Source organism: Glandiceps talaboti, chromosome 17 (genome assembly GCF_964340395.1).
Source record: "Glandiceps talaboti chromosome 17, keGlaTala1.1, whole genome shotgun sequence".
NCBI classification, from domain to species: Eukaryota; Metazoa; Hemichordata; class Enteropneusta; family Spengelidae; genus Glandiceps; species Glandiceps talaboti.
This window is the reverse complement of record NC_135565.1, coordinates 12911336-12930753: the sequence shown is the minus strand read 5'-3', so window position 1 is coordinate 12930753 and position 19418 is coordinate 12911336. Positions and strand designations below refer to the sequence as shown.

At 36.5% G+C, this 19418-nt stretch overlaps 2 protein-coding genes across 2 annotated transcripts; one reads left to right on the top strand and one right to left on the bottom strand.

Moving 5' to 3' along the window:
* Positions 1-116: 116 nt before the first annotated feature.
* LOC144448608 (lipoyl amidotransferase LIPT1, mitochondrial-like) lies at positions 117-8046 on the bottom strand. The gene is made up of 9 exons (XM_078138886.1): positions 7951-8046; positions 7601-7659; positions 6141-6315; positions 5168-5326; positions 4190-4297; positions 3051-3197; positions 2031-2099; positions 1296-1467; positions 117-441 (listed from the first exon to the last, which is right to left on the bottom strand). The coding sequence occupies exons 1-9, from the start codon at positions 8023-8025 to the stop codon at positions 308-310; spliced, it is 1098 nt and encodes a 365-aa protein (XP_077995012.1). The 5' UTR covers positions 8026-8046; the 3' UTR covers positions 117-307.
* Positions 8047-8399: 353 nt separating this feature from the next.
* On the top strand, positions 8400-16985 carry LOC144448480 (ketimine reductase mu-crystallin-like). The gene is made up of 8 exons (XM_078138744.1): positions 8400-8557; positions 9784-9981; positions 10906-11056; positions 12029-12091; positions 12632-12733; positions 15232-15409; positions 15531-15737; positions 16495-16985. Exons 2-8 carry the CDS (start codon positions 9815-9817, stop codon positions 16563-16565), a joined length of 939 nt encoding a protein of 312 aa, XP_077994870.1. The 5' UTR covers positions 8400-8557; positions 9784-9814; the 3' UTR covers positions 16566-16985.
* Positions 16986-19418: the final 2433 nt, after the last annotated feature.

Genomic DNA, 19418 nt, shown 5'->3' with positions numbered 1-19418 from the left:
TTTCTGGCCATAGTCTAGTATTTTATCAAATATCAATAATTGATAAATATCATAACAACAATCGTTCTTATCACCAGAAGCAGAAACTAGTCTGTCTTGTTTGATATTAATCTACATATTGACCTCTGTTTGAACTACGTCTAATCACACGTTCAAAAAGGGGCTAAATCCGCTGACCTAGTAGGCAGAGACACACAGAGTAGTACAGATGTGAGTGATAACTGATAGCATGGCACGAATGTCAGATCTTATAAACTATCCTCTCCTCAGTGCCAGATTATCAGCATTGTTCAAACTATTCTCTGTATCATCTGTGGTCCCTGGCCATTTCACAAATCTTGTCTAACAATTCATTCAGTTCTTGACGTTCTCCACTTGATTGAGTTGTTGATTTCAGAGGCAACAGCGCCCTCACAAGGTCAGCATGCCAATACCTTATATCTGTGTAATTGTAAACATATACATTAGTCAGCAACATCATAAAATTTGGTGAAGTGAGGACTTATTAATCTAATTTTGCATATTTCACATGTATTTAGATGTCATGCTAAATCCATTTTTTTATTCAGCAAAGAAAAATATGAATGACCTATAGTAATGTGTCTTGTTACTTCAAGTTGATGACTAGTAATGCATTCATCCAAACTCTACTAATAGATAAATAGACATGCTACCCTTGTAGATATATCACTAGATATACAACCTAGGATCCAGTCATGAGGGGAGTTTGCTTTCATTTTCCCCTGCAATGCCTAACATATCGCTATAAGTCATATTTGAACTAAAATGAGATTACGATTTCCTGCAGTCATGTTGAATATTGTAGTCATGTTACATCTTGCCCCTCAACCCTCTAAATTGGTTCTAATATAGACCCTGCACGAAACTGCCATAAATTATAGGCTTACAAAATACTCTAAACTTATCTACAAATGTACAAAATATCAAAATTAACAAGTCAAATGAGCCACCAAATAGATAATGTAGAGAACTACAAAACAAATTTTTGGCTAGGGCCACAAAAATATTCTTAGGAACTAGTCGAGCTTGTGGCACCAAACAAGAACTGTCAGATTATGCGGTGTGTTGTATCAGTCTGACAGCTTGGAAATTAATAAGAATTAATTTGACAAAAAGAAAAAAAAACGATCAGACTCTGTGCTTATTTTCTGACCATAATTTCATTAAAGCAATAGGTTGCTAGCAAAATGTCAGGTGTGGTATGAGAAAGGCAAGAGCAAAATCCTCAAATATGTGGATTCCAGGCTGCAAGACTTAGTATAATGACTACTTACTTTGTAAATTCTGTACAATTTGACTACGACTAACTTCATTCAACCATGGTTCTTGTCCATTGATAATCACATCCTGTATAAGACCATTCTTAGTTTGAAAGCAAACAGATAATTCACCAAATCTTGCTGTAACTGCAAACTTTGGTGTAAACCCATATTTCCAATTCCACTTCTACAAGCAATATACAAATACTGTGCCAATGTGGTGTTCACTAACCTAATAACCTTATCGTGACATCATCACATGGATTTGCATACTTTGACACACTTTAAGTTGCCATATGGATGCGGATTAGTTATTTATTTCGGATTTTTAATTTATAAAACAATTTTATTTATGGCTTCCTACTTGAAAAAATCAACGTATGCCAAGTCCTTGTGTGTAACTCGATAAATGGCAAAAAGCTATTTAGTATATGTAAAAGGTTTGTTATTGTACATGTACATACAATAACAAACATTGTATTTATTATCTAGTCAAATTGATTTTAGGGTCAACACCCATAAATCAGCAACTCCAAGTGATCAAAATTTCAATTTCTTACTATATTACTTAAAAATATAGGTAGACATCTAATGAACATACACAATGTCTAATTATTGGCATTTTAGTGATTTTCAGTAAATATAGTGCTAGTTGTCTTATGGAAAAAATCATACTACACATAAAGCTAATGTAATTTTAATATTCATGAATTCAGTAGATATTGTCACAAGACATGCTATCAGTTTTACCTTAAGATCCTCTTTGATTTCACCAACTTTAGGGTAACTTTGCTCATCCAACGGATTGAATTCGTAAATCTACAAAAAAAATAAAAAAGAATCAATTAAAAGATTCCTTGTATATGCAGTCCCTCTAAAAAAAACTATCCTACCCCTCAATTTGTAACCATCAATCACTTTTCATGAGTTTGCTGAAAGAAATATGAAATTTTCTAATAAACTAAATACTGAACACGGTACAGTTTTGATATGAAGTATGTTTGCTATTAAAAATACATACTCCTCAGTGGATACAGGTACAACTGAAGTGATGAATAACTTTTACTGAAAACAAACATACAGGATATGCATTGATTTTCAAGTCATAACCAAAAAGTTAGCTTGTTATACGACCGCGGTAAATGAGGTTTCGGCTTACTAAGATGGACGCTAACTAAAACTATTGATGCGACATACTGATATAAGCTATTTAATGGACATCTGGGTAAATTGTAGTCACAGTAGGGAGGCTTTTCTGATGACACCCGTGGTCTTGAAATGTACATTTTGGGAACTCCCTGTGTTTACACTATTTTGCTTACACAGGGTAATTATGTCTTCATAACAGAGGCACTGCTATCACCTGCTTGTGTAATCTACCATATCAAACAACAATAGCTTTGACATTGATGTAATTACACTCACAGTAGGGTGGCATCTCAGATAGCATGGTTACCTCAAGTGGCTGTGCATTCAACTTCATTCAATGTTTACACTATCTTGCTTACACAAGGTAATTACGTCTTCACAACAGAGGCAATGCTTTCACCCACTTACTTATTTTACCACATCGAACAAAAAATAGTTTGTTTGTTTCTATTTTAGTAAGCTGAAACCTTGAATGCCACTATAGTGAATAACAATATATGCAGTAGACATCACAGGTTTATAAACAATTTAATTACTTTCATTGGATGACTGCTAAATTTGGTTTCCTTATGCATGTTACCAAGGTAACGATATTATTTATACTGAAATGTGAATACTAACCTTTGCGTTATGACTAGGTGGGTTACATTCATAGAATTCCCTACCAAATGCTTCTACCAATGATTTATAAGTGATGGCTGGTTCTACTTCAGACAGGTTTCTGACCTTTGATCTGACACTCTCTGTAGCCTTACTGTCAATTCCATCCTGTAACAAGATTAACAAACAACATGTGTTATACTAATTATGTCTCGGACACAGTTATGGTGGAATATTTCAATTGTAATAATCAAAACTATCCATCTGTCAGCAGATCATCAGTCGGCCTGAAGAAGCATCCAGGATATGACATGAACCTGTTGCCATTCAAAATAAAAGCTAATCCAGTAGGAAATAATTATATTACTTTGTTATCACCTTCACACCTGGATGATTGAGAATATTCATAGACACAATCAAAATTAAAGTTTATACATGTACATACATTGTATATATAACATAACCCAACCATTTACCTAAACCTTCAACTGGCCATATGGGTGAGGATTGCACATTTATTTTGGATTTTTAATTTATAAAATAATTTTATCATTGCTTTCTACTTGGAAAATCAATGTGAAACAACATATGCCAAGTCCTTGTTTGTAACTCAATAAATTGCAAAAGACTGATAAATGTGTAAAATTATTGTTATTGTATGTACGATAACACACTTTTTTACACATTTTTAGCTGTTTGCAGTGTATTGCGTGACAAAAACATATTTGGTTGGTTTGCATTTATTTTTCAAGTAATAAACCATAATAAAATTAATTAAAATCCAAGTTAAATATCCAAACTTCATCCATATGGCTACCTTCAGTCAGCATGTTGCAACAGAAAGCATACAACATGCAACATCCCCAATTTGTCACATCTTTTTCATAGCTACATTAGTTGAAAATGTTTTGCTCTAAAATTAGGACTATGAATTTTGGATTGGGAATCTGTCCATCTCATATTACCAATTACCATCCTCCCTCCCTCCAAGTGCAAACAACCATGTGTAGATGATCATCCAATTACCAGCCTCCCTCCCTCCAAGTGCAAACAACCATATGTAGATGATCATCCAATTACCACCCTCCCTCCCTCCAAGTGCAAACAACCATATACAGATGACCATCCAATTACCAATTAATTGTAATGATCTGACATACCGTATTTGCATGTAGGATGTTATGTAGAAGAGAAGTGTCCGCATCAAACAGTAGGGTGCAGTGATGATATGCATTATTTCTACCAAGCTTAGCTGCTGAACCTGAAATCTATTAACTGCATAAGGAAAATGAATATGGAAAACAGCACTGAACTTTCAAGAAATTGTTTGACTCTGTGAGTAGAAATTGTCATTACCAAGCACAGAACGTATCAGGGCTTGAATTACCTACTATTTAGGAATTACAAATGAAAAAGATCAAATTTGGTCACATTTACTTTGGCACAGAAATTGTGCCAGCTAAATATACAAAAATAGGATTAGAGTAAAATGCATACATTCACAATGTGGTACTAGTCTGTATGGTATGCCATGATGGGGCGCCCTCACACATCAGTCAACCTCTTTCCAGATAGAGCAAGCTGATGAGGGCAGTGCGAAATGACATATCTTACAGTGTAAGTGTACATGCTGTCACCTTATTGTTACTTCATCAGTGAAGCCATAAAGATTACATAGGGTTATTCTTTTGTTCTTGAAAAAAAATTATGTAAAACTCTGCCAGAAAACTATTTTTTACACCTAAATTTTAAATCCTAAGCTGAACTACATGTAAGTCTTAACTATTGAACCTGAGTGACTGTAGAATTTCAATTAAACGGCACAGTGTTTTCACATCTTGCACATCATTTTTTGTCATGAATTACACAAACAAAATAAAGACACTATTAGCAAGTATGCACATACATTTTATCTCACTTTGAACATAAAGAAACCATTTTGTGTTTGAATCTTCTTTGCTTCATTCAACAGTAGCATCGATTTGTGTTCACAGTGACATAAAATGCATCATTTTTTTATGCTTATGCGTGTCTGTATTTTTGTTATGGAATCTGTAACAATGAGCGTTGTGTTGCCCAATTGCAACTCTATATTCACGCTGGTTTCGTAGTAACTTTCTGTGAAATATCAAGGATACTTTGTACTTTGCATCAAGCATCAAATCATCTCGTGGTGATAACTTAACATCAAGGTGTGGCCAGGTTGTCTTCAGAGTTCTCATAATAAACTCCAAGTTCAGGTGTCTGTCATACATCTTTCTGGGTGTGAAGAAAGTGATATTTAAGTTTCCCATATCCTGTAGATAGTCAATACAATTTACATCAAGAATGTTACTATTTAAGTATGAAATATATGTATAAATTACTATGGAGTTGTAAAATAGAGTGTAGGGGTGGACACACACATGCATACATGCATGCAGACCTGCACAAATGCACGCATGGTGTGCACACATACATATACACAAATGCAAGTAAGTTGCTTAACAGTAAATACATATTCAATACAGAACATACAATGTAGTCAACATTGACCTCTAGAAATCATACAGGTACTCATACTATATAAAGACCAGAGGTACATCCATTTCCATTCTTAGGTTCCATACCAAATGTTGAGAGAACTACAAGTAACATTATGTGTCACTTTAACCATATCACCAATAGTAGTCTCAATTACCCAGACTCCTCTGATTTCAGAGTCTGTGGGGTAATGCTGTGTAAGTGATATGTAATGTAATATGGCAGCTGTCACTTGACGTGCAAAGTTTCTAAGTCATTTCAAATGATTCTTAATTCTCGTATATATGGAAATCATAGTATACAATTTTGAAACCGTCTTTGTTAGAAGATTAACCAAAATACTCGTAGCAAGAGTTGCTACTACACATTTTTATTGCAGAGGTCATATTATGAGTCATCTTCTTGGAGCAGCCGGCTTATACCAATCACTGGTGCTGCATTTCCCATACTCTCCGGAGTGGTGGAAGTTAGAGGATTCTGGGTAACCGAGACTATCCCAATGGGTGTTCAAGAACTACAAAAACACTGTAATGACATGGTAAAATATACAAAGGTAACCATAACAACTGTAACCATGACAACACATACATGATAAACGGTACCCCCACCACTCTTTCTCCTGGCTAGTTTGATATCCTCTGTCTGTAGTTTAGGTATATTGCACTCCATCCAGGGATTCTGATGTCTCCCTATCACGACACATGGATCATTCCTCCACAGTAGAAGAAGATATATGTCTTCAAAAGTCCAGTTTTCATAAGCCCTGTTTAAAAATGAATTCTGAATATTAAGATGTCTGCTTTGTATTAAACACACAGTGTTTAGGAACACCTGTATAAACTGAGGTAAGAAATATGGTAAATGGAAACGTAAGGACAGTGGCACTATATCCACTGTGCATTGACAACTTATATATTACACAAATATATTTTCATACATTATATTATAATTGGATGGGGGGGGGGGGGGGGTAAAGAACCTCAAGGCACCTTGAGTAAATTTTAGCTACTTATAATATTATACTTGACAAATACACTGATGGATCACTGAGGTATAAGGAGAGAGATAAATGCGTACATTTATTTAAATTGCAGGGCGAGTTTCAACATGAGACTCAGAGTATGTCATTTCAATATATGACAAGATATGACATGACACGATACAATACAATACAATGCAATACAATACAATACAATACATGTACAATACAATACAATACAATACAATGCATGTATAATACAATACAATACAATACAATACAATACAATACAGAAGGGTACATTATGGTACGATGTGGTATGGTATAACAGGTACATTATAGTACAGCACAGCACAGTAACTTTTCACAGCAAGTACGTGGGCTTTCACAATATAATGTGGATAGTCTAAAGTTGATTAAAATATAAATAACTTGGTAATTTGCACATTTGTTTGCATATTAGTGATCAGCATATGCATGTCTTCAACACTGGAACAAACTTTGGCCTGTTTATTTTAACATGTACAAACATGTACACTGGGTATCAGCCATTTCTCTTCATGTGAAAGTATTATTATGATTTTGTCATTTAAAAGATTACTAAAGCTCAAGGATGGTAGTACTTTTGAAGCCTGTACAGTAGAAACCTGCCAAGTATGGTGGCCCAGATGGCAAGGACAGTGTTTACACAGTGCTTTCTCTATAGTGGGGAGAAAACTATAGTATATTGGACGTACTGAGACTCGAGTGAAACTGAGCTAGTAGTGAAAACAGATATTAGTCTAACTATAGTGATATACAGGTTTCTTTTTCTGGATGAAAAGGAATTGAAAATAGCATAACTTGACTTTGAGGAGTAGAACAAGTCCAGATGTGGCAAGAATGATTTATCAAGAAAATATTTTTTTTTGCCTGGTTTGGACTTTCCCTATTCTTCAAACTCAATAAACCTGAAAAGAAAATTACCAGATTTTTCAATATCCAACGATCAGAGCCAAAAATGTCATCTTAATACTGCAGGTACATCAAGAATAATTTGACATTATGAAAGTACATTTCTCCTACTTACCAGTCTTCAAATGCCAAATTTGTATACACATCATTTGATAACGAGCAATAAACCATCCCCTGTACCAGGAAAAAAAGAGGAAAAAATCATAAATTGATCTCTCTTCAAATTTGAATTGATTGTCAGGACTTCATTATAGTCGCTTACTGAGTTACGAAGAATTGCTGATAATTACCCCATTGTGAGATGCAGTGTACTTTCCATCGATCCTGACTGTCAGAACTTCCCACACAGTGTGCAGCAGCAACATTTTCTCTGGCAACCTATGTCCAACCCCTGACGTATTGTACATGCAATGATGAAGGTCTCCGACATCGAGAAGATCTGAACATGAACAGACTAGGACTTACCCTTCTCCGTGGTTTGGTACTGTAAAGACACCTTTGGACATAACTTAAATTCCATATTCTTTTCACGATGCCCATGATCGTTGGTATTGAAAGTGGTGATTGTCGAATCATCTACATACAAAAATGTCATTGAATTTACGAGCCATCGGACGGCAGCGACGTAAACATGCTTATGGGTGTCGCCATTTTGATGTCAAAGGTTACCGTATGGTGGCGCTGCATTCGGTCATGCAAAAACATGAACACGTAATAATACACTTAAAACATGACATGTAAAGAAAGAAAGGAAAAAGGAATACATGTGATAAACGTGGATATGAATAACATAAAAGTCATATATATATGCATGACTTGGCAATATCGTGTCCAGGGTCAGAACGACATATTTGCATGAAGTCAAAGTTCACATTGGAGAAAGTCTTTTGAAGTCTCTACTCGAACCATAGGACGGGGACAAAGCGACTCTTCCCTTACTGAACCTTGACAAGTACGACGGCGTGCGCATCAACGGAACTTGGGAATGAGTTTCACGTAGATCGAGACAACAAGAAACCATTCCTGTGCTTGACTTCAACGGAGAGAAACACGTAGGTTTAAACTGTGACAGGTACGTAGCCCGGTAGATCGGTACGGGTAGATATAGATCCACCCCTGGGATCCATATGCCTCCCTACTGTACAAATGACGTGAATAGACAGTGGAGGGTAGGGTCGGTCTATGGTCATACTCTTGTCTAAGGTAGGGATGTTGACGCGTGGTCTATAGTAATATTAGTGTCCCTGATTCTAGTAGGACCCCTCCCTGGTTTTTATTGCCCCCCCCCCCCATCCCTTACTACCATGGTCTGTAGTTTAGCACTGTCTTCTCTAGGTTTCTGAATATTTATAATTGACCCATTTTAAAGCGTAATTAGTTACTCCTTGGAGGAATTATACTGACAGTATAATTCCTCCAAGGTTACTCCATGGAGGTAGGAAGGACTACCTCCATGGTTACTCTGACCATAGTGTATCTCGATGCTCTGACCATGGATCATCGCACATGTCATGATACGGTATTGTTACTATTCACTGATGAATACACCCACCACAGTACCCCATGCTCTCATGTTGTTTTTATGAGATTTATAATGTGACATTTTGTACCTTGTAGTACGTATGTAGCTTTGTAGTCTTCAGGTATTTATGTTTTCCGGGTTTTTTCTTTTATAGTCTGTGTTTTTTATGGTTTTTATGGTCTGTACAACCATTGCCGCAGAGTTGAAGAACAGTGTTATATTGTCTTCTTAAAGTGATGTCAGTTTCCGCTTCCACTATTTCTTGCGAGACCTCACACGATTTTATTTTTTTTCTCGAATACGTAAAAAAAAATAGGGTCGGCGTGAAAAACTACGTGGGGTTGGGTAACCGGAACCAAGTAATTTGTAGGCTTTATATATCACCCTTGCTTTGTGGTATTTTATAAGAAAATCATTGGATGAAAATACACAGCAAAATCAATAATCTTCATATAGCTACAACCTACAAGTATACATGAATGATACCTTCGGTAAAAGCATTTTGCTCATATCCCCTACACGTTCGTGTACAGTCTATGGTTTGCCTTATGAAAACAGTGTCCTCAGACACGTGGTGCAGTAGTTAGCTACAATGTAATTTTTAATTTTTGAACTTTTAATCGTTCTAGACTGTCTTGAAATTTGCAATTTAACATAAGCTTCATTTTCCCTGCAAATATCCCGGGTGTTATTACGCTTACTAGAGATATATATGTAGATGAGTCAAGTATTTCTTCTCCGCTGTCTATGGTTTGATTGGCTGTTCTTTATTGTAGGTTCGTTATAATGTGACACTGGTCGTCCAAAATGGCAAGTTTACCAAAGTATATCACATCTGAAGCTGTACGTCGAGTTTTAAAAATGAAAGACTTAATTCCCGTGATTGAGACAGCGATGGGAAACTTTTCTAAAGGCGTTGAGGGCGGTGTTGTGCAACCACCAAGACATTTCTTGCCTTATAAGGATAACGGAGGGTACACTAATTTAATTTACCATACAATATCAATATATTATTCCATTCAAGTTTTTCATAGATTTTTTTTCATGACAATTAATGCAGCGTGTTACAGTGGATATAATACTAGTGTGGTGAAGTATGTACATGCCTGTATTCCTACCTACCCACCTACCAACCCCCCTCCCTGACTACCTACATATCTACCTACCTACGTGCTTGCTTGTCTACCTGCGTTCGACCCTCCCTCCGTCCCTACCTCCTTCCCTCCCTACCTACCTATGTACAGACACACACGACACGCATACATACATACATACATACATACATACATACATACATACATACATACATACAGACAGACACACACGACACGCATACATACATACATACATACATACATACATACATACATACATACATACATACATACACACATACATACATACATGCATGCATGCATACATACATACATACATACATACATACATACATACATACATACAGACACACACGACACGCATGCATACATACATACACGCATACATACATACATACATACATACATACATACATGCATGCATGCATGCATACATACATACATACATACATACATACATACATACATACATACATACATACATACATACATACATACATACATACATACATACAGACACACACGACACGCATACATACATACACGCATACATACATACATACATACATACATACATACATACATACATACATACATACATACATACATACATACATACATACATACATACATTTGTTATTTTTTGGAAATGTTACAGAAATGTCTGCATTTTTCATAGCCTTGAATGATATAAATTGTCAATAAGCAACATTTTAAAATTATGTGTAGGAGAGAAACATTCACTCAGAAATAACATCATACAATTTATTTCTGTACCTAAAGGTATCTATTAGTAATGGCTGGATCGAGTCACAAGGACCAAGCCATTTCAACGAAACTGGTATCAAGGTTCTTTGAAAATGGAGATACTGACAAGGTGGTCCGTCAAGATATCATTATCTATACCGATCCTAACGATGGCTTGATAAAATCGGTAAGAATTAGCATCCTTGAAGTACTCCCCAAACACGTTGCCATGGTAATATCCATGTGGCTGTTTCAACTTATGAAATAGTTGTTGTTCTTATTAAAGGGGCACAAACCGTGAGTTTATATACGTTTTTTTAGTCGTAATTTTGTTGTGTACGTATTCAAAGAATACCCATAGGAAGCATACTAAACGATCAATTGACTGAACTCAAACCTGATATTAAGATATGAATAACTTATAAATGATCCGATGACGTAATTTATTGTACGCCTGAGAAATGTCTAGAAAGTCCCTACTATGCAATCAACTGTCATACTATCAGAGAACTATAGTAATATCATAGAATGCGTGCATCGACATTATAACATTAGCCCTAATAAAAAAATTGTGTGGTTCCGATTACGCTCAATTTTAGAATTGGTGGGGGTAGAGGTACATTTTATATTTTATTTTATTATTATATTTTTTTCCCGTGTGAGTGTCTAGTTCAGGTTTTCCATTGTTTTCCACATGATCTCTGTGTTATTTACTTCTTCCTATCAGATGTATAGCCATTACAGATTGGAAGAACAGTTTTATATTGTCTTTTTTTAAGTTGATGTCAGGCGGGGTCGGGTAACCGGAACCAAACAATTATTTTTTAGGCCTTATGCTAGAATAGTTTAATCGATATTTACACTTGCTTAAAAAGCAATAATAAACTCAGCTTGTGCATGTACTACTGTTGAAACTTCGTCACCACCTTCAAAAACTGTTCTTCGTTGCGGTAGATTACATAAGTGTTTGATAGCGATGCCTTAAATTTGTTGTGTAAACTGCTGTCGCTCTAACTTCAAGGACGTGTCAGCTGGAGACATAGACTTGAAAATGGAAAATCGACTTAGTGTCGACCACTTTCATCAAACCCCATTATGTTAGCCTTGATACAATGATACACTAAATTCTCCCGTTGTATTCCCTTACGTATTTTACCAGATAATGGATGCCGAAGATATATCATTGATGCGGACTGCGGCAGCGTCAGCCGTAGCTACAAAGGTTGGTGAGATGTTTGATGGACACAGTGTGTCATAGTCCCAACTTCCAAGTATGATTTATTTCATAGAATTGATGTAATTTATATCAAGACATGATTTTCACGGTCGCAAATTTACATGTAGAAAGATTTCTTAACATGGAACCCAAACTACATACATGTACACGAGTCTAGCGCCTTCACACACATCTCAGCTACTGTAATTTATATCAATAGAATTGACTTTGTGTATACTGTCTCAAAGTAGATCTTTCGCTGCTGTGCACTGTTGTAATTGCCATCGAAATTATGATAGAAACGTTTTGATAGGTGGACATTCAAATTGTAGATCCACACATTAAGATAGACATAGTTTGATAGGTGGACAGTCAGTGTGTACATTGATATTATGATAGACGTCTTTTGATAGGTGGAAAGTCAATTTCTGCATCCACATTATGATAAACATCTGTTGATAAGCAGACAGGCTTGAATATACATACAGTTCAGATTACATAAGGTAAAACTTGTCAAAATTCATAAATCTCCAATTATAATTTCAGTATTTAGCTCCAAAGGATTCCAAAATCCTATGTCTTCTGGGTGCAGGAGGGATGGCAAGGGCCCATTACACAGCTATGCACTGTATATGCGATTTTAAACAGGTGAGTCCTGGAGATCAAATCTATTGGCAACATTAACACGACTTTCAAAACATTAATCTTTGTCAGTTCACAGCAAGTACTGTGTTTGCAAACTATGATGTGCACATCTATGTTTGCTGAATGCCAGTATACTGCGTAGTGAGGAATGCATCTGTTTGAGTTTGACAGCCATCTAAAGGTATAAAGGTGATGGCTAACTAGGAGTAACCTGAAGACACTGTGTTTGATGAATGTGTTTATTTTACTTAGGGAGCCTTGAGCCTTCAGTAATTGCAAGGGGGTACTGTTTACAAATCGGTTCTCAGGGGAGGGTCATATTTTAGAAAATGGGATTAGGGGAGGGTCACACTTTACTTTCATTTTAATTTCTAACTTTGAATTATTTCGTGATTTTGGTATCCCACTGCTGCCACCGAATCCGCGTCAGTTAGAGTTACGGTTAGGGTTATGTTAGATATTGTTTTGTAATATGTCAATAAAATCATAGCTGACATTAATCTCTCATTAATGCATTGCCTTCACACAAAGTCCCTGTGTTGTGTGGTGGTAGTACTGGGAAATATCCAATAGCTTTGAAACTCTGAATGTGGTGGCAGCGGTGGGATCAAGTCCTTACCATTAATTCTGGGACTTGTGTCCTGTTCCGTGTCTGACAGCATTTTAACCTATATATTTGAAATATTTGAACGGGGGAGGGTCATGTTTTAGATAATGGAAATTAAGGGAGGCCACCTTTTTAGCACGACAGATATCGGGGGGAGGGTCATATTATACACAGTAGATCGGACATGAATTCCCCCGAACCTCCGCCCTTGTAACAACATAATGCAGCCGTCGGAACTAGATACAGGAACTAGATACTAAGAATAACCCGGTACAGTGTTCTGCCGAGGCCGCGGCCTTGCGACATTGGCCCCCTAAAATTACAAATGGCGCAATAATTTTCCCACCTTGCGTCAATTTGGCGCATTCATTTTTAATACGGCAGACACCTAAGTCCAGGGCAAGCCCCTGCCCTGGCCGGCGTCAATACCACAAAAAGTATACTGACTCCGTAAGCGACAGTTTTGTTGACATCATATAAGATACAGTGACAACGCGCAGTTCTATTGTCAACATGCAAACAAATGCAACAAAAAGATCCAACTTTGATAAAACATAATCTTTAATTGAAACATTAGAGGGAGTAGATGAGGCGCCGAAATGGACGTCTCTCTTCACATGTTTTGTCTACCGACGCATCACTGTCTCGACCTCTGACCTACTCACTGACGTGTGTGAAACACTGAACTTGCTACGGGAAATCGGAACATCTCTCTGCCACATAAGCCTTAGGAAACCAAATTTTATGGGACAGGTTGTGATTTTCATTTGTTGATGGGTTAAATTAATGGAAACAAAATGAGTACATGTGTATTTTGACTCCGACAAAGCTGTGTTAGGGGATCGTATTGCATGATGTTGACAGTGACACACGTGAATGTTGGGCACTGAATCAATGAGTGATCACTGGCATAACCACTCGAGACGGCCGATGCATGTGCGCCCGGTCAGACATGAAGAATGAACTCAGAGATGAAATCAGAAAATAATTACAGTTGTATTTACAAAGCATCCTAACTTTGACGTTGTTGATAGTTTTAGTTCAAGATCTCTGAGTTTCAAGGACACCTAATGTCAGCTTTCCGTATCAAGTTTACAATACATGTATGTAACTAATGCTGTCATTTGATATAGCAGGACCAAACCATGTTACACAGCCAGTGATGGTAGTTAATAAAAATAAATTATTTGAAAGTTTGTTTGACTGTATTATTTGTAAGTTTTTCGTTCACATTTGGTACTTTTTAAAGTTAGGGAGTTTATTTTCTTCAAAATGTTTTTTTTTTAAAAACTCTTGTCATGAATTTGAAGAGGGAATGATAAACATGGCAATGTAACAGTTGTAAAAATGAAACAAGTGGTTACAAGATTAGGATTTCTCAAATTTTTTAATCAATCATATGTTCTCTAATTTTGAAGTTGTTCTTTGTCCTTGTCTGAGAAAAGGAATCATAAATTTGAGCACTGCTATTCATTGATATTCAGATTAAAAAGTGTGACTACCTGGCTGTCCAATCTTTCTAAACAATATATAATATACTCTGTAGAAATGACTTAAAATTACATAATCTTAATTGCCTTCATTTTCTAAGGTGTAATGTGTAGTGCACAGTTTTCACAAAATAGCTTACTGGGAACTGTTATTATGAATGGAATTTTTTTATGTAGTTAGGTAATAGTCTATGTGTAATGGAATATCTCAGACCACGGTATCTCCATAGTGGTCTGAGGTAATATATATAATTTCATAGACAATAAATAATAGACCCCACTCCCTGTCAAATGACCCCACTTTTTCCAACCAGGGGGCCTTTGTCCCCACTAGTTGGAAACCTTGGCAGAACACTGCCGGTATAAACACTTTGTTATTAGCTCTGTGTGTATTTTCCGTTTAGACTAGAGTCTGGAGTCGTACATTTGCCAGTGCTCAAACATTCGCCACTGAATTTAATGCAGTTGCATGTGAGACTGTCGAGGAGGCAGCCAGGGATGCAGATGTCATAGTAACGGCTACCTGGACAACCACACCAGTTCTTCAATATCAATGGGTTAAGCCTGGAGCTCATATAAACTGTGAGTGCATGTTGAAAAGTTTTCTACATTCTCATACATTGGAATTCATTACAAAAATGAGTTTCTCAAATAAAATGGCGCCATTGATGAGCTATTTCACTGTCGTTTATCATTCCTGTAGGTATTGGTGCAGTTCGTCCGAACAAGCAAGAGCTATCATCTGAGTTGATGCAAAATTCAATAGTTTACGCAGATAGCAAGGCATCAGCTCTGGCTGAATCAGGGGACATCATTATATCAAAGACAGAAGTCTATGGAGAAATAGGCGACTTAGTTAATGGAACGGTAGAAGCTTACAGAGACAAAAATACGGTTTTCAAGTCTCAAGGTAAAGTGTGTAATGTATGTAAATATATGTATGTATGTATGTATGTGTGTGTGTGTGTGTGTATGTATGTATGTATGTATGTATGTATGTATGTATGTGTGTGTATGTATGTATGTATGTATGTATGTATGTATGTGTATGTATGTGTGTATGTATGTATGTATGCATGCATGTATGTATGTATGTGTGTATGTATGTATGTATGTATGTACATGGTATGTGTATGTATGTGTGTATGTATGTATGTATGTATGCATGCATGTATGTATGTATGTATGTATGTATGTATGTATGTATGTATGTATGTATGTGTGTGCATGTATGTATGTATGTATGTATGTATGTGTGTATGCATGCATGTATGTATGTATGTACATGTATCTATGTATATATCTATGGATCCATGTTCTTTGACTCTATTCCGTCAATGTTTTATTTTATAATGTTAGAGTTGTATTTATTCTAATCACGTTACTGTGTGTCTCTTGTGTGTCGATGTCCCTTTTGTGTTTCGTTTTTGCGATTTACCGTAACGTGTTCCTTTGTTATGTTCATAAAATATTCATCTTGATTGCTAAAATACATTCATCATGTCACCAGCAGGACTCATCTGCTAACTTCTCTTCATCCAATCACATCCATCTTCTAATTCTAACATCCAATCACAAACCTAGACAAAAAATGTAGTTGCAACTCATTGGGCTAAAATGTATGTTGTTATTAAGGAGAAGGTTGTCTATCGTTTTATTCTACGTAGGTATGGCTATTGAAGATGCTGTGTCAGCCAAATTGGTATACGAAAAATACATGGAACAGAACCAGCCATGACAAGGTCAACTTGTGTCCAAAAAGAATGTGTTTCATTTAAAACCTCACTTAGAATACCAAACGTATCCATTAGCTCTCGACAACAAATGCATTACAAAGGTCAAAGTGCACTGGTGAAGCGAATCGATCTCTCGATCATGTCCTGATATCCTCATATCACAGAGGTCAGCTGCATTAAAGCACACTGATCGGTTTGCATGCATGTGATTATCACTATCATCCTAAAATTCAAGTTATTTGTGGTTTTTCAAGCGTCATTTGTAATCCCAGGGTATATATTGTATGATGTGTTCTAATGTATCGATTTGCTTCTCTTTCTGTCCGTTGTTGCTTGGTAGCTAATTAATTTTATGCGAGGAATCCCAACGTACACATGTAAATTGGACGACCACTTCTCGTTACTGCGCAACGAGGAACAGAAAGAGAAAGAAACTGGTACAAGAGGACATACAAAACTAAGAAAAACCTTAGGATTACATATAAATGCTTAAATACACACGTAACGTTTGAATTTCCGAGGGTCAAACTGTTGATTGTGAACACCCCAAAACATATGCGTACTGGCGATGTGCAATGCACGACCACCGGACTATTAATTCTGGTGAAGACTGTCGATCTAGATAAATCGAAAGTTTAGTGTTCTTATTTTGCTGAGTTTAACTTTTGTACATTGTATAAATTACTCGATATTACTATGCCATTGCCAGTGCTCTGACAGATTTTAATTCTTATTTATTCGGCTAATTCGACAGAAAATTGAACCAAAAGAAAATTCGGATACAAACTAGAGAAAAAAGGGGATAAATAGTAAAACCAAGAATGGCCAAAAGAGTGTATGTAGGCCTTTTCAAAATTTGCCATGGTGGCGCTCTACTTCCTGTCTGTGTGTACCTTGGGGGTATACATGGTATAGGTTACTTGGTTAATCATAGAGCATTGCTGCTTTCCTCAATGTCTGAACAATACGAAAAACATCCCTGATTTACACTTCTATAGAATATCAAGGGACAAAGCTCTTAAGAAACGGTATTATGAGGTGACGATGCCCCTATTCGAGCGAGGGCGCTGTATTCTCAATTTCCTGTTTGTAGTCTGGAATGGCCTATTGTGAGAGTTGATAGTATGATAATAATCCTAAAGCATGTGCTGTTGTCGTTTGTCTAAAATAAACATTCTTTTCCAGTCCAGCTTGTTATGACATGTTACATATTGCTCAGTGTTCGAAGTGACGAGTTGCTATGGAGCAGTGGCTACCGTCCATTAAGGGACCGGTCAGTTTTTTTCTGCGGGGGGGGGAGGGGCGGTGGATTTGTAGGGGTCACCCTGTTTTTGAAATTGGCAGTGTGGGGGGGGGGTCATGCTGTTTTGAAAATTGTGGAGGGGGGGGGTCATTGTGTTTTGGATTGTGATGGAAGAAAAAAATCCTTTTCTACAATGGCATATAGCCTTGTCTGAGATATGGTACATGTAAATAGTTGTTGTTGTCACTGTTTCTTACATGAATTCTTTAATATAAGTTATTAGTTCAAACATAACTATACATATACATATACATGTATTACCTAGCTACCACACTTGTTACACAGCATATCATGTAAATGCTTGGCTGTTTCACAATCAATGCTTCAGTGATATTGCACTTTGGGGCAAAAGTGCACATGAAGGTTTCATAATGGTAATCTTCATAGATAGTTTATAAAAGAAGTTGATCTTAATTGTTCTACTCGTGAGTATGCACTTGTCCGAAGAGATTAATACACTTTCTATTCTGGACACTACATGTTATTGACACTACAAATCACCACATCTCATCAGATATCAATTTCTATTATACACTAGGTATGACCACCTAAAGATCTGTAACATACCAGTGACTTTACTATACATGCAATGTTAATGCCCCAATACCAATGTTACGGGCCCATTTTTATGTGACATGGGAAACTCATTTAAAACTTACATTAACGTTACCTTTTCGAAGCTTGGATATATTACCTCAAATGCTATGAATAACCTAAACATTGCCTTAATAGAAGCAAAAAACTGCAGATCTGCCAAGGGGAAAACCCCTAGGACTCCCTCACCCCCAGAGGTCACTCATGAATTCAACCAACAATCAGATGCACCAACAACCTTTTTACTGTCATAATGGTATTAAACTTTTCTTAAAAATTTTCACCCTATTCTAATTTGAAATGATATTGTCTTTTGTCTTATGTGAAATGTTTGCCAAGATAGTCTAAAATTGCCTTAAACTCCAAATCTCCCCTACCAATGATACTACCATTAGATGTGCTGACCTTTACCGCTCTTACATTCTCATTTCAATTACGATTCGTGTGCTTCCATCACAAGTAATTGCCAATACTATACTATCACATGTCAATGACACTCCAAACACACCAACAAAAAGTATCCTATGTAATTTGCATTTATCATAACGTGATAAAATGAACGATTTCTATCAGCTTTAATGTGCTTTCGAGTCACAGTGAAGTGCACATACAACACAATTTCAGTATATGCATTTCAGAACAATATTCTGTTTACAATCGGTGAACTGAGAGTTCTCTAACCTTCTAAATTGTGTAGCTGTACTGATAAATGAAAGTGTGAGAAATTTAACAAATGTTAATCTCTGCTATATTTTGATTCCGGGAGCCTTCCACGAAAGAATGTCAGTTAGAAACACATTTTCAGCTCCGACTCGCGCCCGTGTATTCCTGACAAACACGCCCCAGGAGGAAGCCTGAGGAGTTGCACCAATGAAGATTTTAGAACCTGTATTGGGAAAACAGTGAAAACAGATAAGTTGATAACTCCTTATATCCTAAATGACTTGAATTGAAAATG